The sequence below is a fragment of the Ostrea edulis genome, chromosome 1 (genome assembly GCF_947568905.1).
Source record: "Ostrea edulis chromosome 1, xbOstEdul1.1, whole genome shotgun sequence".
In the NCBI taxonomy this organism is placed as follows: Eukaryota; Metazoa; Mollusca; class Bivalvia; order Ostreida; family Ostreidae; genus Ostrea; species Ostrea edulis.
In genome coordinates, this window is record NC_079164.1 from 42,878,019 (window position 1) to 42,905,518 (window position 27,500).

The window sequence follows — 27,500 nt, forward strand, 5'->3', positions numbered from 1 at the left end:
TAATTTGCTCGTTATTGGACCATTATTACCTTGTGTACACATAAATAATTGTCAAAATATCTCTGACACAGTCTGCACATTTTGTTATGGTTTATATATGTGGGGGGAACAAGAGGATTGAGTCATTACGTGTTAATTTACTCATGCTTTGAATTAATTTGATCATGATGAAGTATGTACTTAAGACCACCCAATGTGTGAGAATACTTCATTTGTAAACAGCCTGACACAAAGGTTGAAACAAAGGTGACATTTTTAGCAATAAATGTGCAATGATAAATACCTGCTCACACCTCACCTGTCAGGCATCAGGGGTTGTCTCTTTTAAGATGCAGGGGTCCTATGTGATTGATCGGACCACCTTGGTGTGATTTTTGGAAGGTCTATAATATTTCCACTTGCCTCCCCACAGGAAGAGGGAGCTGTCATCTCTTGGATGATATGCTTCTGCATTATTCATGAACCTCCCAAGTTCTCATCACTGGTAGATGACTGTCATCTTGATGAAGTTTTTATCCATTTTGATCAGTTTCTGGCTCGCTGTGGTTTCAGTTTGTCAGTCACTTCTGTAAAATCTGAAAGAAAGGAACTTAATGGAAGGAAAGCTATGTAGTCATATTTCTACACATATAAATTAAGATATGCCTCTTTTGCATTTATTTTATTAAAAAATATTTGAATAAGGTCTTGTTTATGTGTGAAGGGGGGGGGTGTATTGTTTATATTTATACACAAGTAAACTTAACTATGTAAAGGAGTGTGGTCTTTGGTTGCATGCAAGTTTTATTATGTGTGAAGGGGGAAATGTGTATATGATATATATATTAATTTATACACAAGTGAGCTGAAATATGTTTCTTTTGCATTTGTTTTATCAAAAGAATATGGTTTTTGGTTGCGAGTTTTATGTATGTGTGATTAGTTTGTAAGCAATTTTGTAGTACAGCAGTATGTTCTGATCAATATCTTTGTGGTCTCTTATTTTACTTTGGTTGATTAGGATGATATAGAACATTTAGTAATGTGAATTTGGAACAAGTAATTTTATTAAAATGGGGTAATGGAGGAAAGTACAGCGGAATTGAAGAAAAAAGCCCTAATTGGCTGGGTGATTTGATTAGGGGTTTGTAATCTCAGAAATCAGTGTTTGTCCAACCAAGTAATCACAGATTGCCAGACACAGAAAAATGAAATTGACAACATTATAGGTTTCAAATCCAATTGCTTTTTGCACAAGGCAAGGCAAGATTGGCTAGATGGGGAAATAGAATTAGGCCATTTGGGGAGTTTAGCGTGGTCATTTTCGCCAATTGTGTAAGAATCTTTGAAGATGGTCTTGTCAGGAAACGGGCAATGGATGCTTAGTGAGGCTTGTTACAGCAATAGTCCGATAAATTGCAGCAAGATGGCTCTCATCGTGGTATAAAGGAAATCGCTATGACATTATTTAATTGAGTTGGTGACTGTGAATAGTGTTTTTTTCTTCTGGATAGTTTTGATGTACGCTGATGCGGTATTTAACTTGATCACTGCCGTCAGATTTACAGATAATGAGCCAATAGTCAGGATGGGAGATATTGCCCGGCCAATGAAAGTGACATTTTCATTTTCTCATCTGATTAAATTTATGCGTGGATCAGAATTGATGCGTAGATAAAATGCATTTAAAGCTGTCAATGTGCCCAGCTGTAAACATTGTATAACATTGCCCAATGTAGCTACTGTGTTACAAGTCATTAGGATTATACCGTAAAACTCCATTTTAGGTTTTCTTTGTGAATTGAAGTATCTGTTTCTACACTGCACAAATTGTTATTTAGATAAAAATCAATGTGATTGAGGAGGGAAAGTCTCTGCATTGAATTTGTACAAATTGAAATTTATTAAGGATTTCACTTTACTCCGAGAAAAAAATTAGTCGTTAGGTGGAATATTTAGTTTTTAATTTACTGTATGCAACTAAAACTAATGTTTACCATGACATTGCAAGGTCAAGTAGATGTATGTAGGAGTGATGAAGTTTGAAGTTGTTAAAACTTTACAGAGTGAAATATGTAGATGACATTCAGACTTTACTTCCCATTGTGTAATTAAACAACATGCTGCTGATGGGGAGAAGAAAAGGGTTTATGAGACGGGGGTCAATAGTATAGAAACTTCTGCGCTATGAGGTGTGTGTTATTTGGCTTGTGTGAGTGTTATTTTGAATGCATGTGCTTTGAATATTCCTGGTAATTTTGTTCTTTTAGGGTACCTAAGATTTACTTTGGTACAAGGACACATAAACAGATTACCCAGATCATACGGGAACTGAAGAAAACTGCATACCGAGAAGCCAAGTAGGTGGACAAATCCACTATTTTCATGTGGAAAGGCTATGAAATAAGCATTCATTGCAGGTTAATTTCCTGCAAATTCCTCTGACAAAGAATTTATTCTTATATAAATTTGATGTGCCTATGAGGAGTGATGTTTTGCTACTGTTATTCAGAATGACTATTTTGGCTGCCAGAGAGCACACATGTATACACCCAGCTGTCAGTCAAATGAGGGGAAAGAATGAGGGCTGCAAGGAGTTGCTGGATGTATGTATCATATTATAATGCCTTCTTAATTATCTCTCCACAAAATCTGAGATCTGCTGAAATCACCATGTCTGAAATCACAAATCACATTGTCTGAAGTCTATCTAGCCAAAATTCAGTTATATTCCCAATCCCAATTCCTTCCTCATTAGAAAGTTTAAGAATATTTTAAAAGTCAATCATGACATGTAGAAATGTTCAATACATTGTACCAGCAATATAGATTTGTCTTTAAAAAAAAAAAAAAAAAAAAAAAAAGGATTTTTTTTTTATTTTTTTTGTTGCAATGCTTTAATATACCTACATATTTGAAAATTACCAGTTTATAAAAAATTTTAAAAAAAAGCTACTAAAATCTTGCTAAAAAGATGAAATAAATCAGCTGATAGACGGATTTGATTATGACGGGGTTAGTTTGACATTGTACCTCTAGCAATTTGATGTGATCGGGGAGGATATGGTTGTGATTATGCACCCTGTCCTGTGTAATTGAATGGTCCTCATGTTTTCAGGGCCCAGGCTGTAAATTCAATGAGCATTTAAAGAGAGTTCCAGCATCTCAAGTCTACGTCAAGAGGCATGGCCTGACAGAGGCCTGGGATATTGAAGATTTCGTGGGACTCTCCAAATCACTGAAGGTCTGTTATAGTAATGTATGTGACTCACAAAAACTACGGGTCCCAGGGACAGTAAATTAAAAAAATTCAAGAAGTTATGATATGTAAACTCAATGTCCCTAGAACTGCAGAAAACTTATATTTAAAGGGTTTGGATATTGGCAGGCTGACCATCAATTATTTAGACAGGATGCATTATAATGACAATACAGTTGTGTTTTCTGGATAATATCCAAGTTATAAGAATGAAATATAAGAAGCAAGTGATTTCTTTTTATTTGTTTTATTTTGTATCATCACTAAGAAAGCGAAAATAGACCTAGCCCTTTGGTTTACCAGGAATCATGGTCATAAATTACAATGTCACAGGTATAATTAAATCAAAATGTACCCTCCTGTCAATGCTAAATGTCCACACACCTCAATAAATCAAATGAAATGACACACATCTGATGCAAGATTTCATTGACTATAAATTGTTACTATTCAGTAAAAAATTTGTCACAAGTTTCTAAATTTTATCATCTATGTTAACTGAAAGAAATTAAGTTAATTGTTAATTTTAATCTAATTATCATACACAACAATGAATTTGTAAGCATCCAGTTTATACGCATTCACATCGCAATTAAGCTATTTGAATTTTGTCGTCACTATACTAGTAGGATCTACCTGTTACTTGTAAAAACAAACAGTACTGAAAACAACGAGGAATGTGCATTAAGATGAACCGAGATTTTATTTCTGGAAATCTAGGACTTTGTGAAATCAGAGCATGAGATATCAAAAGTATATATGCTTAATTTAAATGTTAACAATATTTTATTATGTATGAAACATAAATTATATATATATATGTTTAATTAGTTTAATTGAGACCAGGAACTAAACATCTTAAAGTTTGAATCTTGGTTAAAAAAAATACTAAAAATCAGCGATCATGTACTGAATAAAAATTTCAGTAGTCCCCTATGATCCATTTTTAGCTCAAGTGAGCTTTTCTGATCACCCGTTGTCTGTCATCCGTCCTTCCATCTGTAAACTTTTCACATTTTCATCTTCTTTTCCAGAACCAGTGGGCCAATTTCAATCAAATTGGTACACATCATCAATGGGTGAAGGAGATTCAAGTTTGTTCAAATGAAGGGCCATGCCCCCAACAAAGGGGAGATAATCACAAAAATGCAAAAATAGAGTGGGGTCATTTAAAAATCTTCTCAAGAACTACTGGGCCAGAAGAGTTGACATTTACATGAAAATTTCCTGACATAAAGCAGATTCAAGTTTGTATAAATCATGGCCCCCGGGGGTAGGGTGGAGCCACAATAAGGGAGCAAAGTTTTACATGCAAATATTTAGGGAAAATCTTTAAAATTCTCTTTCTCAAGAACCACAGGGCCAGAAGAGTTCAAGTTCATATGAAAGCTTCCTGACATAGTGCAGATTAAAGTTTGTTCAATGCATGGCCCCCTGAGGTAGGATGGTGCCACAATATGGGATCAAAGTTTTATTATATTCGAGTATGTAGGGAAAATCTTCTCAAAAACCACTGGGCCAGAAAAGTTCAAATTTACATGAAAGCTTCCTGACATAGAGTAGATTTGAGTTTCTGCAATTCATGGTCCCTGGGAGTAGGATGTGGCCACAATGTGGGATCAAAGTGTTGTACGCTGATATATGGGGGAAATCTTTTTAGAATATCTCTTGAACTGTTTAAACTAGTGCTTTCATATTTTGTATATACATTTTTTATGGAAAGACCTTTCTTGTGATGCACTGGTGTGTGATCTTGATCTGGAAGTTTGACCTACTTTTAATGAAAATCTGACCTATACAATATGTCCTGAACTATTTAAGGTAGATTTTTCATATCTTGTATTTATATTTCTTATGGCAAGACCTTTCATTTCACATCATGATCTTTGACCTTGTGACCTTGAACTCCGAGTTTGACCTACTTTTAAGAAAATATAAGCTATTACATTTGGAACCATTTTAAGTGGGACTTTCGTATTTTGTATATAGATTCTTTATTGCAAGACCTTGTACACAATGATGTTTGATCTTTTGACCTTTGAGTTTAACCTACTTTTTAAAAAAAATATCCCTGACCTATTTAAAAGTATCTCCTGACCTATTTAAGGTAGGGCTTTCATATTTTGTATATAGGTTCTTTATGGCAAAACCTTATTATCTTGTGAATTTGATTTTGTGACCTTGACCTGAAAGTTTAACCTACTTTTAATAAAAATCTTACCTACTTGATATCTCCTGAACTATTTAAGATAGAGCTTTCATATTCTGTATATAGATATCTTATGACAAGGTTTTTGTATCATATACCATGATCAATGACCTTTTGACCTTTGTCTTATCCAGAGCAGCAAGATCATGCCAGTGATATTAGTCTTAAGGCATCTCTTTGTTATGTGAATTTTTTTCAGTTATTTTGTGATCCTTTGGAGTTAGGATGGGGCCACAATATGGTGTCAAAATTTTTCATGGGAACAAAGATTTTTTTTAAAAATTCAAAAATCACAACAGCTGAGCAATGACAGGGCCAACTGACTCAGGTGAGCGATGTGGCCCATGGGCCTCTTGTTGGTTACATTTCTATCCCCTCGCAATACATTGCGGGAGGGGATATAGTAATTCGACCGTTCATGTGTGGGTGAGTATGTGTGTAACACTGAGCTTGTAGACACTCTTTAGGCCACATTTTTTGCTTGATTGATTTGATACTTCAGATATAGCTTTGTTAACAAGAGAGGAAAAACTAATGATTTTGTGGTCCAAAGGTAAAGGTCACTGTGGGACTTCATAGAAAAGACTTGCATTTACTGAATTACACATTGTGAGGGGATGCCCTGCATTGCAGAGCTCTTGTTACAGTAACATTCACAAAGGTGTGAGATGAAGATTAAAAGTTGATGCAACAGAAATACGACGTCAAAGAAGTAGGTACATGTACATGTATAGCAATCACCTTAATGTGGCTGAAAAATATCAAGATGATGATGGAAATTTCTCGTGAGTTGAAAAGATGCATTCTCTTGCAAAATTTTCATTTAACAGCTGCTTATGACTTCACATGAACATCAACTAGAGTGTAACCTTATAAGAAGTGATGAAAAAGAGGAGTCATGTTTTTCTATTGAATTAAATGACTTCATGAGAATTCTTCTGACATTTTTTAAGTTGTCCACAATCGATTTCAGGACTGATTTTTTTTTTATTCTAGGGAATCTTTCTCTTTTTATTAGCAAGAAAAGAATTGAGAACAATTTTGACCAGTAAAATCAAGACTGGAAAGTTTCAGGTACCTGGGCTGGATTTCTCGAAAGAAACTTATTTAAAATAAGTAAAAACTTGGACTTAAGTCCGAGATTTTACTCAAATTTTGACTGCTCAAATAACAGAAAACTTGAACTTTCCAAGAAATCCAAGTCAGGTTAATGTAATGATTTCTTAAAATTAGAAAATGTTTCACACTCATGAACCGTAGATATATGATTTTTAAACACTATATAAACACTTTGTTATCCAGAATTTTTTTCTGTCCATGTGTCATACGGAAAACCTTTTGATCAGTAGTGTTCTCAGATTGTATTTGAGTATTATGATTTTGAATTCTGTTACTGCTAGATTTGTCCATACTTTGCCACGAGAGAACTAAGAAGTGGAGCGGACATTGTGTTTTGTCCATACAACTATTTGATTGACCCAATTATAAGGCAAACGGTAATGCTTACTATGGTATACTTTATAAATATTGGATATCACTACCATGTTTAGATGTTATGATCAAATTTACTGTGTATAGTGTGATCATTGAAGAATGACTGATACTATGTAAATGTGATGATGAAGTGTTAAACGTACTTGTTTTAGATAGAAATTAGCCTGAACAACCATGTATCTTGTCCATGTTGAAATTTAAAATGTGCTTTATTTTTTATGGAAACAAGCCTGAGGGACTAGTTGGTGTATAATGTTATAGTGATTCCGAAGGTCCACTGGACATTGGCAAATGTCCGGTCATTTTTGTTTTGGTCCGATCAATATCAGTTGTTGGCCGGACCAAGTGTCTGATAATTTCTTTTTCAATGAAATACATGATCAGATAAATTTTCAATTTTTAGCAGCATGTCCCAAAATTTATTCTGTTCTTTAGTCATTGCAAACAGAAAACGTGTTTACGTTTAACTCAAATATTTATCAAACTTGCAATCATCTTTAATTCATCGAGAGGGTGATAATACAATTGAGCAATATCCCGTGAACTACAGATGTCTTTGAAGCGTTTGAATTAGGTAATAAATAACATGGGGCCACAATAGGGGATTAATTTGCATATAAAATTTTGGTCTGGTAAATTGTGATTTGGTCCAGTAATATCTCAACCATTACTGGACCAAATGTCCAGTAAGCACCAGAAGACCTTGGGAAGCACTGTTATGTGGATTGTGTTTTGAGGGACCAGTTGGTGTATGATGTTATGTGGATTGTGTTTTGTTTTAGATGGAAATAAACCTGAAGGATCAAGTGGTCATACTCGACGAAGCCCACAATATGGAAGACATTTCACGGGACTCAGCCGGGGAAAAAATTGGGGACGATGCCCTGGAGAAGGCAATCAATGAACTGGATGAGCTGAGTCAGTGGTTTTATGACAGTGAACTGGTTGATACGAATCGCTAGTTTTATATCGAGATTAGTGATGGATGAGATGAGTCTGTAGTTGTATGTCAGTGAGATAGATGAGATGAGTCTGTAGTTGTACATCAGTGAGATGGATGAGATGAGTCTGTAGTTGTACGTTAGTGAGATGGATGAGATGAGTCTGTAGTGGTACATCAGTGAGATGGATGAGATGAGTCTGTAGTTGTACGTCAGTGAGATGGATGTGATGAGTATGTAGTTGTACATCAGTGAGATAGATGAGATGAGTCTGTAGTGGTACGTCAGTGAGATGGATGAGATGAGTCTGTAGTTGTATGTCAGTGAGATGGATGAGATGAGTCTGTAGTTGTATGTCAGTGAGATGGATGAGATGAGTCTGTAGTGGTACATCAGTGAGATGGATGAGATGAGTCTGTAGTTGTATGTCAGTGAGATGGATGAGATGAGTCTGTAGTTGTACGTCAGTGAGATGGATGAGATGAGTCTGTAGTTGTACGTCAGTGAGATGGATGAGATGAGTCTGTAGTGGTACATCAGTGAGATAGATGAGATGAGTCTGTAGTTGTACGTCAGTGAGATGGATGAGATGAGTCTGTAGTTGTACATCAGTGAGATGGATGAGATGAGTCTGTAGTTGTACGTCAGTGAGATGGATGTGATGAGTATGTAGTTGTACATCAGTGAGATGGATGAGATGAGTCTGTAGTTGTACGTCAGTGAGATGGATGAGATGAGTCTGTAGTTGTACGTCAGTGAGATGGATGAGATGAGTCTGTAGTGGTACATCAGTGAGATAGATGAGATGAGTCTGTAGTTGTACGTCAGCGAGATGGATGAGATGAGTTAGTAGCTGAATGTCGGTGAGTAGGATGATATTAACATGCACTTCGATGTCATTTTACTGATCAGGCTAAGCTGAATTGATTGGCAATCAAGTGTTCAAAGCAAAATCTCTCCATCAACAAACATGATCACGTGAAGTTTGATAGGTGGTATCCCTAATTAGTCACAGAGGAGTCATGATTGTTTGATACATGGTATCCCTAATTAGTCACAGAGGAGTTACGATTGTTTAATACATGGTATCCCGAATTAGTCACAGAGGAGTCACGATTGTTTAATACATGGTATCCCTAATTAGTCACAGAGGAGTTACGATTGTTTAATACATGGTATCCCTAATTAGTCACAGAGGAGTTACGATTGTTTAATACATGGTATCCCTAATTAGTCACAGAGGAGTCACGATTGTTTTCTACATTGCACCTTGTTGATTCAAGATATTCAACATGTGTGTTCTTTCTTGTTAACAGTAAAATATGAGATCCTGACGGCAGAACATCTGCGAGTGAGGCAGTTGGTAAGTGATAATGACTAAAACATAAATCTGAACTATAATCATCATTTCATTTGTCCAATGATGAATGCAACATCAGAATACATGTCGAGTTTTTACAGTGTGCCGGACTTCTGGGATTCATTAGAGACTACCAAGACAATTTAGAAAGTATGGACTTTAACCATGAGTTCAAGTGTTGGTCAAGTTACGATATTGTGGTCAGACTGGAGAAGATCGGGGCAGGGCCTAAGCACTTCCAGGAAATGCAGGTATTTAAAACCAGAAATTTAGGTTTATTGGAAAACCTAGGTCTTCTTAAGATATCTGCCCATGGGATCATGAAACATCGTAAGGTTATGTCAAAATCTGAATATTGCGATGAAATGATTGAGCAGTCAATTATTCCAAAAAAAGATTGTTATTCAAAATTGCTTCATCAAATCTCGGTTGTCTGCAGTTGACATTTTGACTATGTCTGAGTTTGTTGCATGATCCCAGGCCCCGCCGTCATAAAACATACTTAAGTCTGAGAATATTCTCAAGTCTGAGAATGTTCTCAACTTCCCCATTCTCAGACTCAGCGGCCGTCATAAAAAGGTTGAGCACAAAAAAAATTCTCAAAATCAGTTTTATTCTCAAATATTTGAGTCTACAAAAATGCAGACTTAAGAACGTTCTCAAACATTAAAAATGGCTGCTATGATCAGACGCAGACGTCAGCGGAGACAAAATCGGCGCATTTTAAGACGACCTCGGGTATTTCGGGACCTTAGTAATCCTCTTGAGAGTCTGGAGGAGGATGAAATCTTCCAAAGATACCGCTTTTCACCAGAAAGTATTGTTTTCATTTTGAATGGAGTTGGTAATCGCCTAGAGACAGACACTGTCAGGAACCGTCCTATTCCTCCTCTGATTCAAGTTCTACTATTTTTGCGTTTCGTTGCCACGGGGGCCCACCTGAGACTCATTGGAGATAGTCTGAACGTGTCCGAATCCTCAGCTGGAAGAGCGGTCAAATCTGTAGCAAGGGCCGTTGTTGATGTTTTCTCCGATTACATAAAGTTTCCGGTCGGAGAGATGGCTACTAAAGTAAAGGAGGGTTTCAGGAGAGTTGCAGGCAAGTTCTATATATAATCTGAAAATGAAAGTAGCGTTAGATGCGCTGCCATGATATTCATAACTTTAGTGAATTATATGCATCAATCCTAAGAGCCAAATACAATGCATACGATTAAACAAATATCCAAAACAACACTACATCCATAAAAACATCCCAAAGAATGCTTACCCGCTGTAAATTCACAAAATTCTTCTCAGAGTGAGTCTTCCAGTGTTGATATCGCATTGATAAGAAGAGCTCCACCGTAAGGGCGATAACTGCACAATGTTATTTTGAAAGGTGGCGGATCCAACTAAACAAATAGTCTTTTGAATTGGTTTAAATGAATAAATTGCCATAACTGACTATGAAATATTTTTTGAAACCCTTAGGACATGACACATACTAATACATTCGTATCATACATGTATATGAAATATATACACTGTAATCTATGATTTATTTATTACACATGAATTTGACATGGGCACCTTAGCCTGAAAGTACATTTATTGAAAAGTTATAGTTTTCATTGTTTAATCTAACAACATAGCCAGACAAGACACTCCCCCCCCCCCCCCCCCCCCCCCCCCCCCCCCCCCCCCCCTCAAAGAGGTTATTGAATTTTCAAATTGTGTCTGTCATTATAATTGTCATTTGATAAAAATTCATTTCAAACAATTGCAGCATCGTTTTTCAAAGTTATATGAATTAACTGGCAGCCACCATATGAATAAAGTGCCGGCCGCCAGTTAATTATAGGATTAAACATTCTTTTTGAAGAATTTATCGATGTGTAAACTCCGGACATTTTACTCACAAACTGAATAAAAGTGCGAATGTTTGATTCTTATAATTCCAATTCATTCACTTTATTTACAATTGCAAAAATTTGAATAGTTTCCCCGCACTATGTTATTTGTTTTCAGGCGTGTATGAATACATCGCGTTTTCGGATTTATTGATGTATAAACTCTTGTTCAGTTTTATTTTTGTCCAATCAAAACAATTGTAATAAATAACATTGGAATTATATGAATATTAATTCTATACCCTGGCACCTATCGCTTCCGTACATTTTAACTAATTTATTTGCATAAATCAATTCATATATATTAAGTTTTTTTCCCTCAAATGTCTTTTGTAAAGAATAAATAGCCATTGTCATTTATGAAAATAATTCAAATTACAAGATATCAATAACTGTTTCATATAAGAAATGAACTTATATTCATAAATTTATAATATACACATTTTCTAGGATTCCCTAAAGTTCTGGGTTGTGTTGATGGGACACAAATTAAAATCTGTACACCAACTGAGAATGAGGCTGACTATGTCAACAGGAAAGGGTTCCACAGCCTTAATGTTCAGGTATAATGCATATGAATTGTTCGAATGACTACATTTTATTAATTACTATGTAATGATATAGGCCTAAAAGTGTTGCACTTTTTATTACCAACATCCATGTAGTTCACATGTATACCACACTTGTAGAATTTATATGCATGAAATAATTTGTACAAACTAAAGGAATCATTCCTAGTGTGGTTTTTTAAAAGTTTTTAATTCAAATACCCCCCCCCCCCCCCCCACCCCAACAAACATTTGGATGCCATATAATGTAGTGAAACCAACTCATTCAATATAACTAGTGGTTTGACAGTATATAATTATTCATAGATCTATTATATATGTACAGTTGTAAATTTCAGATGGTGTGTGATCCCAATTTCAGGGTAACTTCACTTTGTGCCAGATGGCCAGGTTCTTGCCACGATTCCAGAATATGGAGAACATCATCCCTCTGTCAGCAGTTTGAAAATGGTAAAACCTACATATTACTACATGTAACATATACACATCAACTAAAGAATAATTATATTTAATTTAAAAGAAATATTATGGCATTAAATAATTTATGTAATTAATATTTACCCATGTGTGATAATTCAACACAATCCACTTATAACTCTGTTACAGTTAAGTGACATGTACAACATATGCTGTGGTGACCTACAGGCATGGTTAATTTAAGTTACTTCAAGTTATTTAATTATGCAAAATTTTAATGTATGTACATGTGAATGTGTTAAAATTCATAGGTATTCATGATGGCCTGTTACTGGGTGACTCTGGCTATCCCCTCACCAGATACCTCATGACCCCTTACTTGACACCACGTACACCTGCTGAGGAGAGGTTTAATGCGAGTTTATGCCGTACACGGGTTCTAATAGAACAGACATTTGGAATCATGAAGAGGAAGTTCCAAGCCCTTCATTTTGGTCTAAGGACATCACCAGAGCAGGCAATAGTGTACATCACAGCATCTTGTATTCTACACAACATAGCCATAGACAGACAGGACACTAGGATCAGTGACGACTGCATAACTATCAATATTAGAGACTGCCAAGCACAGGTAGTACAGGGCCCAGCTGCACCCACCAGGAATGATGGTATTCTGAAGCGAGCTACCATCACCAATGGATTTTTTTAATTACAGATGTATTTCAGTAGATTAAGTATCATAAAGGACTATTCAAACTGTTTGAAATTTAGAAATATAACTTTATTCTCCTTCATAACACATCATCTGTTTTTCTCACTCAAAAACAACAACTCTCTCTGTCTCCCACTGTTTTTTCTCATTCTGTCTCTCTCCCTCTCATTAGCTTCCTCTCTCTCTCTCTCTCTCTCTCTCTCTCTCTCTCAGTTAATCTTTCAATTTGAATTTACTTCTCACATCTCCATCTCCAGAAAACTGGGATAGTTTGCTTGGATTTCAAAAACTAATTTCTGTTTTTTCATCTGAAGGACTTCCTTCTGCAAGGTTAAAACTTCTCGTTTCTCCTTCACTTTTAATGTCTCCTCTTCCAACCTTTTGTTATCCAAACTTAAGTTCCTTTCCTCTAATTCCTCCAGTATTTTTCTCTTGGAATCAGTTACTACAATGTTTGAATATCAATTATTATCATAGATACTAATATCAACTGGACATACATGTATCATGTGATTAAATGAGTACTTTGTTAATATCCACTAGGAATAACTTGATGAAAATTAATCGTGGTGGTTGAAATAAACATGTGAATAAAACAAACCTTTTTTTCCTTTCCTCCTATCAGTTGTGCTTGTGGAAATAACACATTGGTGTCCAGATGTCTCATTCTGATTATGAATATTAAAAGGATTTAGAACAAAATTGCATGGAAATAAAAAAAAACAAAAAAACAGCACAATGAAGCTCATTAACATTTACAATTAATTAAGATAAGACAATATGATCATGTACGGATGACTTATACAAATATATAATAGAGCATATTATTTACATTTTCTTAAAATTATAAGCGAACAAACACATGGAAAATTGGAAATATTTAACCACCCCTTAAAAAAGCATTTTTTTTACTTTATAACAGTATGCATGTAATTACCATAGTCAATGATGCCATGTTTTCCTGTGGCTGCTGATGGGACACACTATCTGAGGTACATGGTGCTTGAAATTTAATAAATATACAATATAATTTTGTATGTATATTTCAAACATTTTCAATAGAGATGGTTTTGATTACCTTTAGTTTCAAATGATGACTTGGCAAAGTTATAATCAACAAAATGCTCTGGCCAGCATGAATATATATGTTGTTAGGAAAAATCATATCGCTTTTGTAGAATAATTACATTATCCCCATGAATTTTAAATGATATTGATTGATACCTTGCTCTTGTGACTTTGGTGTTGATTGAAGAATCTGCTGCTCTATAATCAACAATATCACAATATCAGTACATACAACAAATTATATATATTCAAATCACTAGCACTTTCTGGATTTTAACATCCATCCTCAGGTGAATACAAATATACCTTTCAAATTTGGATAAATTCAAGCTTAAAAGTCTGAGATTGAATCGTGATTCTACATGTATATGTACCGTCAGTATCAACACCTCCATTTAAACCATGGACATTTGGTTGGCCTACTGACAAGTTCAGAAAAGTCTCTTCCCCAGGTGTTAGTGGTGGGAGGGGTGGACCTCCTCCTGTCTTGGGCTTTTTGACTGAATCAAGTTTTTCTTTGCCTAATTGAAAATAGATGCAAGAGATTTACACAATATATGATTGAATTATTCAAATAAGGTTTTTAATTTAAAAAAAAAATTATAATCTCATCAAAATACCATACAATAAAATAAATGAACAATAATGATAATGATAAAAAAAGATAATATTGGTTAAAAATATTAATATATTAATATACTTCCAAAACTTCAGATTTATTTGATACATGTATATTCAGCAAAAATACATGCATGACAATAAGTATAGTATGCTCACAAAATTAATTAACATCATTAATATGTACTGCACTGTTTCTATTGCTAAATTTAATACAAATTGATAAATTCTTTTTCATACTTCTCTGTTTAATGTTGTAATATTTTTTCTTCACTTCCTCTAGACCTCTCATCTTGTTGTCGAATTGTCTACAAAGCATTACATTACTGTAAGAGAGGAAATTTAATTTCAAGTTTAAAAAAAATAATATGATGAAAATGGGGATTGAACCGGGGGACCTTTCCCGTTGAGGTCGACGTCGTTACCTCTTGACCATTTCATCTGTGTAATTCCTAGCGATATATTTATATAGCTTTTATTTGTAATCATTTCTTATTGTCATTATTTGTTGAAAATTATTTTGGGTTATGTTATTTAAAGAAAACTTTTGACATAAAACTAATTATTGATAAATATTTATAATGTCATATGAAACAGTGCATTGCATGCTGGTCATTTCTTGTGATAATTTTGTGGCCATTTGGTTGACAGGAAAGGGTCCAAGTACATCTTACGATACAACACTATTCAGAAGGGAAGTGCCCATAGCTGTAGTCACCACGTTTGCCCCTTACTTAGGGGAACACTGTACATACACTTCAACACCATGAAATAAAGAACTATAACACAATTTGAGGTGTTACATTACTACGAGTAAAATCGTTGATCCACCCCTTTTTAATCGATGGATGCCGCGTACGTGAAGCTTAAAATAGATTTGGAAAGTCCCTCCAAATCTGCTTTGAATCAGAGGAAATACTGGCATGATTTCTTTATATCTCCAGGTCAGTAACAAAACAATTTTTATGAATAATGATGATGATAAGAAATAGTATTTAAATAGTTTTTAAAAGTCACATTTCCGGAATAAATGCTATCGTAAAGTCCGCGGATTGAATAACATGATTATGCCACCGCATTTAATCAATTCTGCGTTTATGATATTACATTTTGGATTAAGAAAATAATGTTCTTACGAATTTAACTTGTCAGCAACCATTTGCCATTCTTTGTCTTTTATTTCTTTAATCTTTCCGGACTTTCCACAACCCTTCAGAGGTCCAAAGAGGATTTCTGCTCTCGCTTTCACTTCCTCTATTAACAGAACTTCTTCCTCAGCGGTCCAATTTTGTGCCCTAGCTTTTTTTTTTTACTTCCATCGTCTCCATATTAAAAGGAAATGCAGCAGACGACAAAATTTCAAGACGTAATATTGGTATATTTACATGTTTCTATGACGTTTTCTCACCTTTTTAACATTAAAGAGCTCTACAGGGCCGCTACCAGCGCTGAAAAAAATCCGCGAAAACTGTCGCGCACGATAAGATTCTCAACTCTTGAGAATATACTCAGCTAAGAATATTCTCAAATCGATTTATGACGGCTGATTTGAGAATATTCTTAGCTGAGTAATTCTCAAGAGTTGAGTTGAGAATTTTTTTGAGAAATCTCAAAGTTTTATGACGGCGGGGCCTGGGCCAGATTCATAAACTTAAGGCATTTATTTTCATGAAACGTACAGTATCTTCAGCACTAAATTATTTTGTAAAAACAAAATGCCTCATTTTTAGTGTGGTAAAAGATGATTAGGATAGTACATGTAAATGAAACCTAATTATATTTTTAGTTATTTCAAATTTTTTGGTGTGTTATCTCCCCTTCTAGAATTTTTTTTTGAATGGTAAAATTGGTCATACATACTTTTCCTTGTGTATTTTGAAAGACATGGTAATATGAACCATTTCACCATGAGTTTTGTTTAGAATAAGAATTATACATGTATGTTATTGACTTAGTATTTCAGAAATGTGTCTTTCTCATAGGGACTAATGCTAACTTACAGGAGAAATACTTCTCAAGTCTTATCAATTTCAAAAAAATTGTGTTGTTATTTTTGTTTGTAGCAAGCGTCCTTAAAGGAGTAAACTCTTCTCTTATAAAAAAGCTGATAATGTTAATGAATTAAACATACATGTACTGGACATATACAGTATATAGGTAAATCCTGTTATTCAAGACAAAGTAAAAATTTCCAGTGATATAAATTCTTCTATGGTTTTACAAACTTATAAGATGCCTCTATATATTGAAGAAAAGAAATAATTCTAATACATTTAAAGAGAGATCATTTGAATGATAATGTGAGAAAATGTGAATATATCATCTTTACTGCAATACTTTGACATTGAAATGTTTCAGCAACACCTAAAGAAGGTGTTCGAGGAAGCCACGGATAAAGAAACGGTTGTTAAAGATGTGTCAGGCCGTGTTATCAAGCTCAGTAGCGCCACCTTACAGACGCTGGAACACATTATCAAGGTGTTTGTGTACCTGTACAAGAATGATCTCCAATATGTGACAGACTACAGAATGGCTGTTGTCAAGGCAACAGTTTATTCCAGGAATTCTAACACAGTAGGGAGATTTTTTTTTTAGTTTACCTGTGTAAATAGTTTCTTCAGCTTTTTGAGAACACCTCTAGTGCTACCTATGTTCCTGTTGTACATGCATGTTTTTATAGGATTTTGTTAGCACCTTTGGCATTGAAGCAAGATCAAAACTTTATTGTTGCTTTAAAATATGAAAGAGCAAAGTTCACCAAGGAACTAATTTGGCTCTATGAGGTTTCAAAAAAACTAATGTTGATGAAGTTCACTTTTCAACATAAAAATATGTTAGGGTGCATCTTAGTCACATATCTATGACTGACATAAATTTTGCTTCAGTTTCTGAATTATGACATCACAAAGTACTTCTTTATACTAAGCCAGTTTGTCAATTCTTCATTCAAATTAGCTAAGAAAATGAATGATAATTTTTTATCTTTTGAAAAGAGCAGAATCTGCAATCCAATTTTTGCTTATATGTTTATTGATAAAAGATGTATGTATTATCAATTGGTCATAGGATGTGCTCATGTTAAAACATGTTTTATACGTCAGCTGTATAAGTTCATTAACCATGTTCTTCCTTGAAATGAACTTTAATAAAGAAATGCCTTGTAAGTTAAATGTGTTTGTAGTCTCTATTTTATGTCTCTATTCAGATTGAGGTACAGGCATTTATTTGTAATGGATATTAACAGGGACATTTTATGCATATAGTGAGCTTTTTCTAGTTTTCCATTATCACACATAACAGTAGTGGTAATTACACCAAAACTTGCATCAGATCCAATTGCACTTTTGAAATGTGTACACCTAGTTTGTTTTAAAACGTGTGACTGTTTATTGTAGGATATGTGGTTGAGTTCAAAGAAAAGAATGGGAGGTAATGTGTTAGCATGTGTGGAATATTTCTGAATTAATATGAACCTGAAATTACTATTCATGTATAAAATGGTTGATGTTAAGTGATGAATCAGTGAAGCAGCATTCCATTTCATTTAAAGGTCAATCTATGCATCCTACCACCCAGCTGTCTTTGAACTTCTGGTGCATGAATCCTGGAGTGGTAAGTTTCAACATGATGGATTGAGCACAGTGGTTTTATTTAAGAGGTGTTTTGTTGTTGTGAAATTTGGAATAATTTACATACTGTACTTGTAGCTGACTTTGAAAAAAATGGACTGAAGTTGTCTCTCTCTCTCTCTCTCTCTCTCTCTCTCTTTTACTTTTCAGTATGTGTCAGTGCTCTACTGACACTATTTTTTAAAGTTGTGATGTCAGATTACGTACAGCGGTACATCATTTGTTTGGCAGGCCTTTTCTGACCTCTCAGTATGTAGAAGTGTAGTGCTGACCAGTGGTACTCTATCACCAATCAACTCATTCGAGTCGGAGCTAGGTGTACCCTTCCCCATTAAACTGGAGGCCAATCACGTGATTGAGGATAAACAGGTGTGGGTGGGGGCAGTGGGTCAGGGGCCCCGGGGAGGAACCCTGGAGGCGGTCTACAGGTGTGTGGAGACTCTGCAGTTTCAGGACGAGCTGGGGGACCTGGTTCTCGGGGTATGCCAGGTAAGGCTTGAAATATTCTTTCACTGAATTTTACAATACTAAGGTCTGAATTAAAGTTTTGTTTGTTTCCATGTGTGACTGACACTAAAAAAGTGAATTTTTCAACTTAAAAAAGATATTACTTATTTGCTTGCTCATTGTCTTTTGCACATGTCCATTATTTTTAGTGCATGTTTTCCCTTGTGATACAGGTATGTTTGTTTATGAAAAGGCAGACCAGCTGTGTCTAAATTATACTGGAAAAAAGTGATTTGCTGATTGGAAGTCACTGTATTTTTTGGTCGGAAATAAAATGAATATTTTCCTCAACTTGACCACAGGTCAAATGGATGGGTCGTAAAGGAGAAACAAACATTTTAGGTCAGAGAAATATCCAATACACAATTTCCGAGTTGCCCAATAGTTCTTTCCCTTTGTGGAACTCTTACGCACAGTGAGATGCAAAACATAATATCGTCCACACGCAGTGGGTACAAATGCTTATCGCTGCCTTCATATATTGCCTAAAGGCCGATTATCAGACATGCAACCACCCAAACTGCAGGGACACACGATATTAGTAAGTTTATTAGTATCTAATAATAAAATAGCTTAAACAAAAATCGATAATCACCATTTTTCTTTGATTAAAATATCACTCGTGCAGAAGAGGAAATAAAAAATAATTTCATATTTAATTTAACGGCCTAATGCAATCAAATATTATTCTTGATATGGTCTGACAGTTTAATGTATACCAACAGCTGATATAAACAAAATTCACACTTTCATTTTACATAGCTAGTCTATAGTATATATATACATCTTGTACCCACTCAAGTGTTCAACAGAACACTGAATGTACCTCTATCACAGAAGAGCTGATATCTCGGAAGTTGCGTATTGATAGCTTGATTGTAAAGTAAGATTTAGTGAAATCGTATTGACCTCTGAACTAACCATTTCAGCAAGTGCCACATGGAGTTCTTTGTTTTGTTCCATCCTACTCCACTCTGAGTAAGCTGAAGAGCAGATGGGAGGTCAGAGTATTACAATACTAAATTATTACAATATTACAGCATTAAAATCCTTTCAATATTACCAAACTTTTATTGCAATAGATGTATTACAAAACTATAATACATGTAATTTTGATATTACAATATTATAAACTTGTAATATTACAAAATTGTTATTACATTATTGCAAAACTATTATGATATTACAAAACTGATATTACAAAACAATTACAATATTATGAAATTGTTATTACAATTTTATAAAAATATTTCAGTATTATGAAACTGATATTACAATATTACAAAACAATTACAATATTACAAAACTATTGTCACAGTTGAAGTTGAATGTTGGTAACTCTGTAAGTAACATGTAGCTGGTTTTGATTTACATATTATGAATGCCTTGCAGATCACAGGTTTATGGGAGCGGATCAAGGAGTACAAAGAGGTGATGATAGAACCTCGTGCCTCAGAGAAAGTAGATTTTGAGGGTATGATGAGGCAGTATTACGACTCTGTCGACATGTTGCGGGACCAGGGTATGTCTGAACAACATAAAGATGACAGCAGTGTTTAATCATTGTAATTTGAGTTTTATATCTCGAGATTTTAAGTTTTAGACATTGTCGTTGGTTTATATGAGAGAAGAAAGTGTTGCCAGTGATTGATATTGTATCTGAAATGATTGACACAAGGAACACAAAAATATTGCAGGAGGGATTTTTTTTTTGTGATTTTGTGACCTTGCAAAATTACTATGGGATTAAACATTCTTTTTGAAGAATTTATCGATGTATAAACTCCAGACAATTTACTCACAAACTGAATAAAAGTGCACTTTTATGTTAAGTTTGTGAGGAAAATGTCCGGAGTTTACACTTTGATAAATTCTTCAAAAAGAATGTTTGATTCTTGTAATTCCAAATCATTCATTGTATTAACAATTTCAAAAATTTTAATAGTTTCCCCACACTAAGTTATTTGTTTTTAGGCGCATATGAAGACATCGCATTTTCGGATTTATTGATGTGTAAACTTTCGTTCAGCTTTATTTTTGTCCAATCAAAACAATTGTAAAAAATAACATTGTATTTATATGGTAATAAAAATTTTCTTTTGTTTTCAACCTGTTTTATTGTATTATCAAAAGGATTGGAAACAAGTTCCTCTTCCTAAAAGTTTTAGAACCAGACATGCATTTTTTCCACAAAGCCTATAGAAGATTCATTTGGTGGGCTACTTTGTCTACAGTGACATAGTTAAGGGGAACAGTGTAATTTCTTTATTGTGTTTCAGTGGATGGACTGAAGACAGGAGCGCTGTTTGTGGCGGTGTTCAGGGGGAAGGTCAGTGAGGGGATGGACTTCGCTGACAACTATGCCAGAGCAGTTATCACGGTATGACAGTGGTTATATAGAACAGTTATCACGGTATGACAGTGGTTATATAGAACAGTTATCATGGTATGACAGTGGTTATATAGAACAGTTATCACGGTATGACAGTGGTTATATAGAACAGTTATCACAGTATGACAGCGGTTATATAGAACAGTTATCACGGTATGACAGCGGTAATATAGAACAGTTATCACGGTATGACAGTGGTTATATAGAACAGTTATCACGGTATGACAGTGGTTATATGGAGCAGTTATCATGGTATGACAGTGGTTATGCTCCACGCAACGAGTTGTGGAGGGTATGTTTTTGACCCATACATCAGTCTCTTTCTTGTCAGCACAACTCTGAGACCGCTCCACAAAATTTTGTGAAACTTTGAAGTTAATAAGGAAACACTGTAGGTGTGCATTTTCCCAGGAAATTCAGATTCTGAATGAATAATTTTTCTGGGAGTTACACCCCTTCTGAACTCAGAATTTCAAGCCCATCTGTCCTTTTCTTGTCATTGCAACTCCTCTGAGACAGCTCAACAGAATTTCGTGAAACTTTGTTGTTAAAAAGAACACCCTGTGTAGATGTGCATATTCCCAGAAAATTCTGATTCAAAAAAATTTCTGGGAGTTATGCCCCTTCTGAACTTAGTATTTTGAGCCCATCTGTTCTGGTCTTGTCAGCGCAAGTCCTCTGAGACCGTTCAACATTATTTTTAAACGTTGTACTTAATAGAACACACTATGTAGATATGCATATTCCCAGGAAATTCTGATTCATTAATTTTTCTGGGAGTTATGCCCCTTTTCAATATAGACCAGGGTTCGAAATTAACTTTTTCAAGCACTAGTCCGTACGGACTAGTCACTATTGATGTTCACTAGTCCGCAAAGCATTTCACTAGTCCGTCTAGCTGCAATAATGTAGCCCTCTCTGATTTTTTTTTTTTTTTTTTTTTTTTTTAGGGAGAGGGCTACAACTCCTTAGGATCTCCGTAATGGTGCAAATGCGGGAGTGATTCACTCCCGCAACATTTGCGCTCATTCTAAACATTTCCTGACTTTCTTTACGTAAATAAAATGATATTCTATGTTTCTTAGTCTATATATAAATTTACAACCTGCAACTTTAGATTTGTGAGGCTCTATTCTACCGTTTTCAACAATTTCGATAAATCCCAGTTTCTCGATTCATATTTATGCGCCATGTTTGATGTACTGAAGTTTCAACTTCCGGTTGTCAAGTCATTTGCATATGCCATATAAGGTGGTATTTACATCAATGGACAAGTATGGAGGCGAAAGCTATTTCGTCGGTATTGAGAAGGTTTGAATTTAATATCAAGTTAAAAACCGAACAGCAGAGTGTAAATTCTTTCTGCAACAATATGATTTTCTTTCCTTTGTCGAAGTGGCTCGAGTAACTACATTTTCGCGCTGATTGTCAATGTTTAGGCTTTTCATTAGATCCACCTACGAGATCTCGCGATAACAAGCATGGCGGAGCAGACGAAGAATTTTGCATGCTGTACATTATATTTAATGAAAAACACCTTTATTAGACATGCCCGAGCACAAAGTTGGTACTCCTTTTGGTGTAAACAACATTTGGGACCAATACACAGAGTTTATTATCGGTTATTCATAAAATTATTTTGCACCATTACGGAGATCCTATGGAATTGTAGCCCTATCCCGAAAACGTCAGAATAAAAAAAAATTGGATTGGGCTACATTATTGCAGCTATAGTCCGTCCAGTATATCAAAAAATGATCTTCATTTTAATCAAACTACACACATCACAGTTGCAAACAATTCGATTTCTGACACCTACAGAAGAAAAAGAGACCACCATATTTTATTTCGTATTCAAGATCTTCAAAAGCATACAATATTAACCTCCGAGTTAATCCTTTGATAAACGTCCATAAGTGCGTTCGAGATCGACGTTCCTGTTGTTTTGGTGTTCAGACCTTAGAGTCACGGGAGTTCGAAATTTTATCAAGAAAGTCAATAAAATTCACTCGAATGACAAAGTCATGAGCTATAATGTTATGAACTACTGTGTTAGAGTCGCGAATGACGAGAACATGTGCATACAAACGTGCATGTTCTCAGACCACACTACTTGCAATTCTTGCACCTAGAACACGTTCTCGTGATGTGTACTCGGTGTTCGGAATCAGCAGGAATTTGACAATGTGTGCACGTTCGAAGAACGGCGGTCTCAAACGCACTCCATGTGTTTGGAAGATCAGACTGTCATAGTCATGCAAACACCTGACCATACAGGTAATCAACCATAAGTTCAAACATCGAAGAGAATCAGGCAAATCTTGCTAAATTCTTTACCAATTCAAAATTGATTTCCGGATTTTCACTAGTCCATACGGACTAGTGCTATAGAGAGTTCACTAGTCCGACACGTTTTCTACTAGTCTCGGACTTACGGACATGAGTTAATTTCGAACCCTGTAGACCTTGTGCCAAAATGTAATATTTTTAGCAACTTGTGTTTAACAGGTTTGACACAGTTCTTGAAAGCTTTTTTCTCTGTCAGACATTTGGACTGATAACTGGGAATCTTATCAACTGGAATAATGTTTGATTGACCCAAACAATTTCATGGAATTTTAAGTAACAAATTACATAGAAAATAATGAATAGAAATATAATCAAATTCAATTCCGTTGAATTTTTCTTTGATATTGGCATTGTTTTAAATACCTTTTTCAAATTGAAAACCCCTGTTCCATACTCCCAACATGCAGCCATTCCAATAAACATTAAGATGTAGAGGTAAGCATATAAAAGACTACTAAAAATTGATGTCGTGGATGACTTTTGAACTTAAAAATGATAATTTTACAGAATTTTCCATACTTGATGTATACTTTTTGTACAGCTAGAATAAATGTGTTGTAGTTTTTCTGAGTATATTGTGACTTCTGACTTGTTTACATGTACCAATTAATCACTGAAAGGAATTTAATGAAATGATCTCTGTATAAATCCTATTATCATCAATTTTTAATCAATTATGTGTATCCAGTTACATGTATGAATGATGTTTTATTATGATTTTCAACTGATTGCCCATCAGTAATGCAGAGCATTACCATTTATTATGTGAGGCATTGTCAGGCAATGTTGGAGCATGGGGTATGTGAGCTTGCTCACTTTTTCTTTCATTACATCATTTTATAAGCAAAGTTTTGACATAATATGTCAAGGCGTTTAATGAAAAACGATTATAGAAGGCAGGTAGTTCTCTTTCGTGAAGGTAAAAAAAAAGATATGACATCGCGGGAAATTACAGAGCAGCGAATGGCCATGAAATTTTGTGTCTCACTCCGGAAATCTCCAATAGAAACTGTTAAAATGCTTGAAGCAAATGATATGTCAAAAGTGAGTCGTGCTTTAGTGTATAAATGACAGATGATTTTCTTGTGGTAGAGACTCTACATTGGTTGACGAGCGTCCTGGTAGGAAACGAATCATTTGTGAAGAACTTGTCAAAAGGATAAGTATCACTGTGAAAAATGATGGCTGTGTCACTGTTGCGGGATTATCAGATATCTTTGATGTTAGCTCCAGCACCATCCTCCTCGCTTTTCATACTGAACATTTGGAAATGGGAAGAGTTGCAGCTCGCTAGATACCTAGATGATAAAACTAAAAGGTGCCACAGGCTGTGCGTGAAATGTAGAGGAGAATATTTTGAGAAACTGAAACGTGACGTGTTTTGACATAACGATGCTCCATGGCGAAGGAACATACAGTTTTTAAAATTATATATCGTGGATATCATATGATTAAATAGAAATAAACATCCCTGGTCGATAAAATAAATGATTTCAAATCCAATAATGTGTTGAATTTTATTTTTCAAAAAAATAAATATATGAGAGAGACAATGTCTAATGTCTATGTATTTTTTTAATGACCCTTGTACATACATATATATTTCTGATTGTTCTAATGAATTCATTATTTTTCAGTTGATATTCACCACTACACCATATTTTCATCATGTAGAACTTTATCTTCATAATCAGGATATTAAACTGGAATTAAAAGATTGTAAATGATATTGAATATTTTATTCATTATTTTAGGTTGGCATTCCATATCCAAACTCAAAAGATGTCCAGGTATGCATTTCATTTAAAAGAGACTATGTTTAAAATCATTAAAGTAGCAAAGTATATACATGTAGAATTTATTGTATCTACTCTTCATCTACGAAGGAGACATTTTGTTTAAGACTCATTTCTTCTTTTTCTTTTTCTCATCAAAATCTTGTCCTTGGCATATCTTTTCCATTACTTTACATAGGATTCCAATATTTGACATACATACTAAGGCACACATATTTCGGATTTCAAACATTTCAGTTGAGCATCACTGAAGAGACATTATTTGTCGAAATGCGCATCTGGTGCATCAAAATTGGTACCGTATAAGTTTTACATGTATGTGCTATATGAAAATGTGCAGTGCCATTTACAATATGATTGTATATTGATCTCATGGTTAGAATAGTAGAATAATTTATCTGCAAAATAGATTTATCTTAGAGAGACATTGTAGGCTGATACTTGTCACAATGATTAATAAAGCCCCCCACAAAGGGAAAAAATTGTCATGCTTATTATTCAAGGTTGCAGTTGCCATAGAATTTCAAAAAATTTGTCCAACTTTTGAGAAGTAGTAGATGTTCATACTTGACACAAAAGCTGCATTGGGCAGATGGAATACCATTACTTAGAATCTAGTTTATTTGGCCAAGCTGGGTAGAGAGAAATTTGAAATTCTTGTTCAGGCCAACTTTTGGATTGAGATTTAGCATGTAGATTGATGTGCCATTTACCATTGTGACCTTCATATGACCTTGTATAATGATTTAGAGGTCAAATTACTAGGAGAAATATTTCTGGGAAATAATAATAAACAATGGTTGCATACAGCCCGGAAACTTGTTATGCCCATTCAATGTAATAAGGTCAAGGTCATCAAAGAAAAAAGAATTTTTATCAAGGTCAAAACTTTGTAATAGAGAGATATTAGAAGTCTATGCTTGACACAGAAGTTGCTTTGGTCAGATGATATGCTGTGACTCTGTATCTAGGTCATTTGAGCAAAGTCAGGGTGATTAAGGAGAAAATTAGAAATTCTTGTATAGGCTATCCTTTGATTCTGATATTTGGCTTCAAAAGTTGGACCTATGCTTGGCACTTAGAATGGAGGTCCTACATGTATGTTGCTGTAGATGTAGCACATAAAAGAACCCTCACTGCTCAAAGGCTGTAAGTGGTAAGCACCAAGCATAGTTCCAAATTTTTAAGCCATTTATGGTAAATGTGACATCTCCTTATCAGGAATATATTCTTATAGGATTTCAACAACACACAATCAGACAATTTTCCTCATGGTTATCAAATGAAATACTACATTTCAAATAAAGACATGTACTATGATGTATTTTAAAATTTCTATTTGCAATATCAGATTTGTTTGGGAACAACAAGAATTTTCTGTGTTTTGTTCTCTGTGCTTTATGAAGGGGAGAGTTTCTCCTAATACAGTTGTATCTATACTGTAACACTGTACCAGCATTCTGAACTGTGAAAACTATTGTGTGTATGCTGATAATTTTCTCTTGCCAGGTGAAATTTAAACAGGAGTATAACAACATGTACAGGTTATCACGTGGACTTCTGTCGGGGTCAGAGTGGTACGACATTCAGGCCTTCAGGGCCCTGAACCAGGCTCTGGGGCGGTGTATAAGGCACAGGTCAGTATTTGGGGTTGGAATAGTATGATATCGAGGCCTTCAGGGCTCTTAACCAGGCCCTAGGGCGGTGTATAAGGCACAGGTCAGTATTTAGGGTTGGAGTAGTATGATATCGAGGGCTTCAAGGCCCTTAACCAGGCTCTGGGGCGGTGTATAAGACAGATCAGTATTTAGGGTTGGAGTAGTATGATATCGAGGGCTTCAAGGCCCTTAACCAGGCTCTGGGGCGGTGTATAAGACAGATCAGTATTTGGGGTTGGAGTAGTATGATATCGAGGGCTTCAGGGCCCTTAACCAGGCCCTGGGACAGTGAATAAGGCACAGGTCAGTATCTTGGGATTGAATAGTATGATATTGAGGCCATCAGGACAGGTCCTGGGGCGATGTATAAGGCACAGATCAGATTTGGGGTTGGAATTATTTTATATCTAGGCCTTAACCAGGCCTTGGGGCAGTGTATAAGACATAGGTCAGTATAAGGGTTTGAGTTGTATGACATTGAAGCCTTCAGTCTCTTAATTAAGCAGGCCCTAAGGTCGTGTATAAGGTCAGTTTTTGTCCCCCACCGCAACGCGGAAGGGGACATAGAAATACCAGTGTCCGTCTGTCCCACTTCACTTTGTGGACGCAACTCCTCAGAAACCGCTCAATGGATTTTGTTCATATTTTGTA

General features: G+C 35.1%; 3 protein-coding genes and 1 long non-coding RNA gene across 4 annotated transcripts in view; 2 read left to right on the forward strand and 2 right to left on the reverse strand.

Moving 5' to 3' along the window:
- Nucleotides 1–27,500, forward strand: part of LOC125654366 (Fanconi anemia group J protein homolog) — a 56,737-nt gene that overhangs the window by 19,609 nt on the left and 9,628 nt on the right. Inside the window, exons 8-23 of the mRNA XM_048884319.2 lie at nucleotides 2,250–2,339; nucleotides 2,492–2,585; nucleotides 3,098–3,223; nucleotides 6,848–6,943; nucleotides 7,724–7,859; nucleotides 9,199–9,245; nucleotides 9,344–9,493; nucleotides 16,877–17,092; nucleotides 17,914–17,947; nucleotides 18,069–18,130; nucleotides 18,379–18,636; nucleotides 19,584–19,655; nucleotides 20,047–20,176; nucleotides 20,934–21,034; nucleotides 25,150–25,185; nucleotides 26,701–26,828. Of these exons, the coding sequence (XP_048740276.2) occupies nucleotides 2,250–2,339; nucleotides 2,492–2,585; nucleotides 3,098–3,223; nucleotides 6,848–6,943; nucleotides 7,724–7,859; nucleotides 9,199–9,245; nucleotides 9,344–9,493; nucleotides 16,877–17,092; nucleotides 17,914–17,947; nucleotides 18,069–18,130; nucleotides 18,379–18,636; nucleotides 19,584–19,655; nucleotides 20,047–20,176; nucleotides 20,934–21,034; nucleotides 25,150–25,185; nucleotides 26,701–26,828 (1,776 nt within the window). The remainder of the gene's footprint in view (nucleotides 1–2,249; nucleotides 2,340–2,491; nucleotides 2,586–3,097; nucleotides 3,224–6,847; nucleotides 6,944–7,723; nucleotides 7,860–9,198; nucleotides 9,246–9,343; nucleotides 9,494–16,876; nucleotides 17,093–17,913; nucleotides 17,948–18,068; nucleotides 18,131–18,378; nucleotides 18,637–19,583; nucleotides 19,656–20,046; nucleotides 20,177–20,933; nucleotides 21,035–25,149; nucleotides 25,186–26,700; nucleotides 26,829–27,500) is intronic.
- Nucleotides 9,836–10,893, reverse strand: LOC125654395 (uncharacterized). The gene is made up of 2 exons (XR_007362347.2): nucleotides 10,513–10,893; nucleotides 9,836–10,359 (listed from the first exon to the last, which is right to left on the reverse strand). It is a non-coding gene; the product is annotated as an uncharacterized LOC125654395 (long non-coding RNA).
- LOC125654387 (putative nuclease HARBI1) lies at nucleotides 10,947–12,865 on the forward strand. Its single transcript, XM_048884348.2, has 3 exons — nucleotides 10,947–11,697; nucleotides 12,042–12,153; nucleotides 12,432–12,865. Exons 2-3 carry the CDS (start codon nucleotides 12,042–12,044, stop codon nucleotides 12,827–12,829), a joined length of 510 nt encoding a protein of 169 aa, XP_048740305.1. The 5' UTR covers nucleotides 10,947–11,697; the 3' UTR covers nucleotides 12,830–12,865.
- LOC125654378 (uncharacterized) lies at nucleotides 13,057–15,975 on the reverse strand. Its single transcript, XM_048884339.2, has 7 exons — nucleotides 15,655–15,975; nucleotides 14,759–14,826; nucleotides 14,275–14,421; nucleotides 14,057–14,098; nucleotides 13,770–13,834; nucleotides 13,434–13,500; nucleotides 13,057–13,277 (listed from the first exon to the last, which is right to left on the reverse strand). Exons 1-7 carry the CDS (start codon nucleotides 15,675–15,677, stop codon nucleotides 13,072–13,074), a joined length of 618 nt encoding a protein of 205 aa, XP_048740296.2. The 5' UTR covers nucleotides 15,678–15,975; the 3' UTR covers nucleotides 13,057–13,071.

Bases quoted from the DNA above. Each gene is read 5' to 3' on its own strand.
- LOC125654387 (XM_048884348.2), top strand. From the start codon at position 12,042: ATGGTGTGTGATCCCAATTTCAGGGTAACTTCACTTTGTGCCAGATGG. The intron at 12,154-12,431 runs GTAAAACCTACA...TAAAATTCATAG, and splicing joins CTGTCAGCAGTTTGAAAATG to GTATTCATGATGGCCTGTTA.
- LOC125654378 (XM_048884339.2), bottom strand. From the start codon at position 15,677: ATGGTTGCTGACAAGTTAAATTC. The intron at 13,835-14,056 runs GTATCAATCAAT...TTAAATTTCAAG, and splicing joins ACCAAAGTCACAAGAGCAAG to CACCATGTACCTCAGATAGT. The intron at 13,278-13,433 runs GTTTGTTTTATT...CAAACATTGTAG, and splicing joins TAGGAGGAAAGGAAAAAAAG to TAACTGATTCCAAGAGAAAA.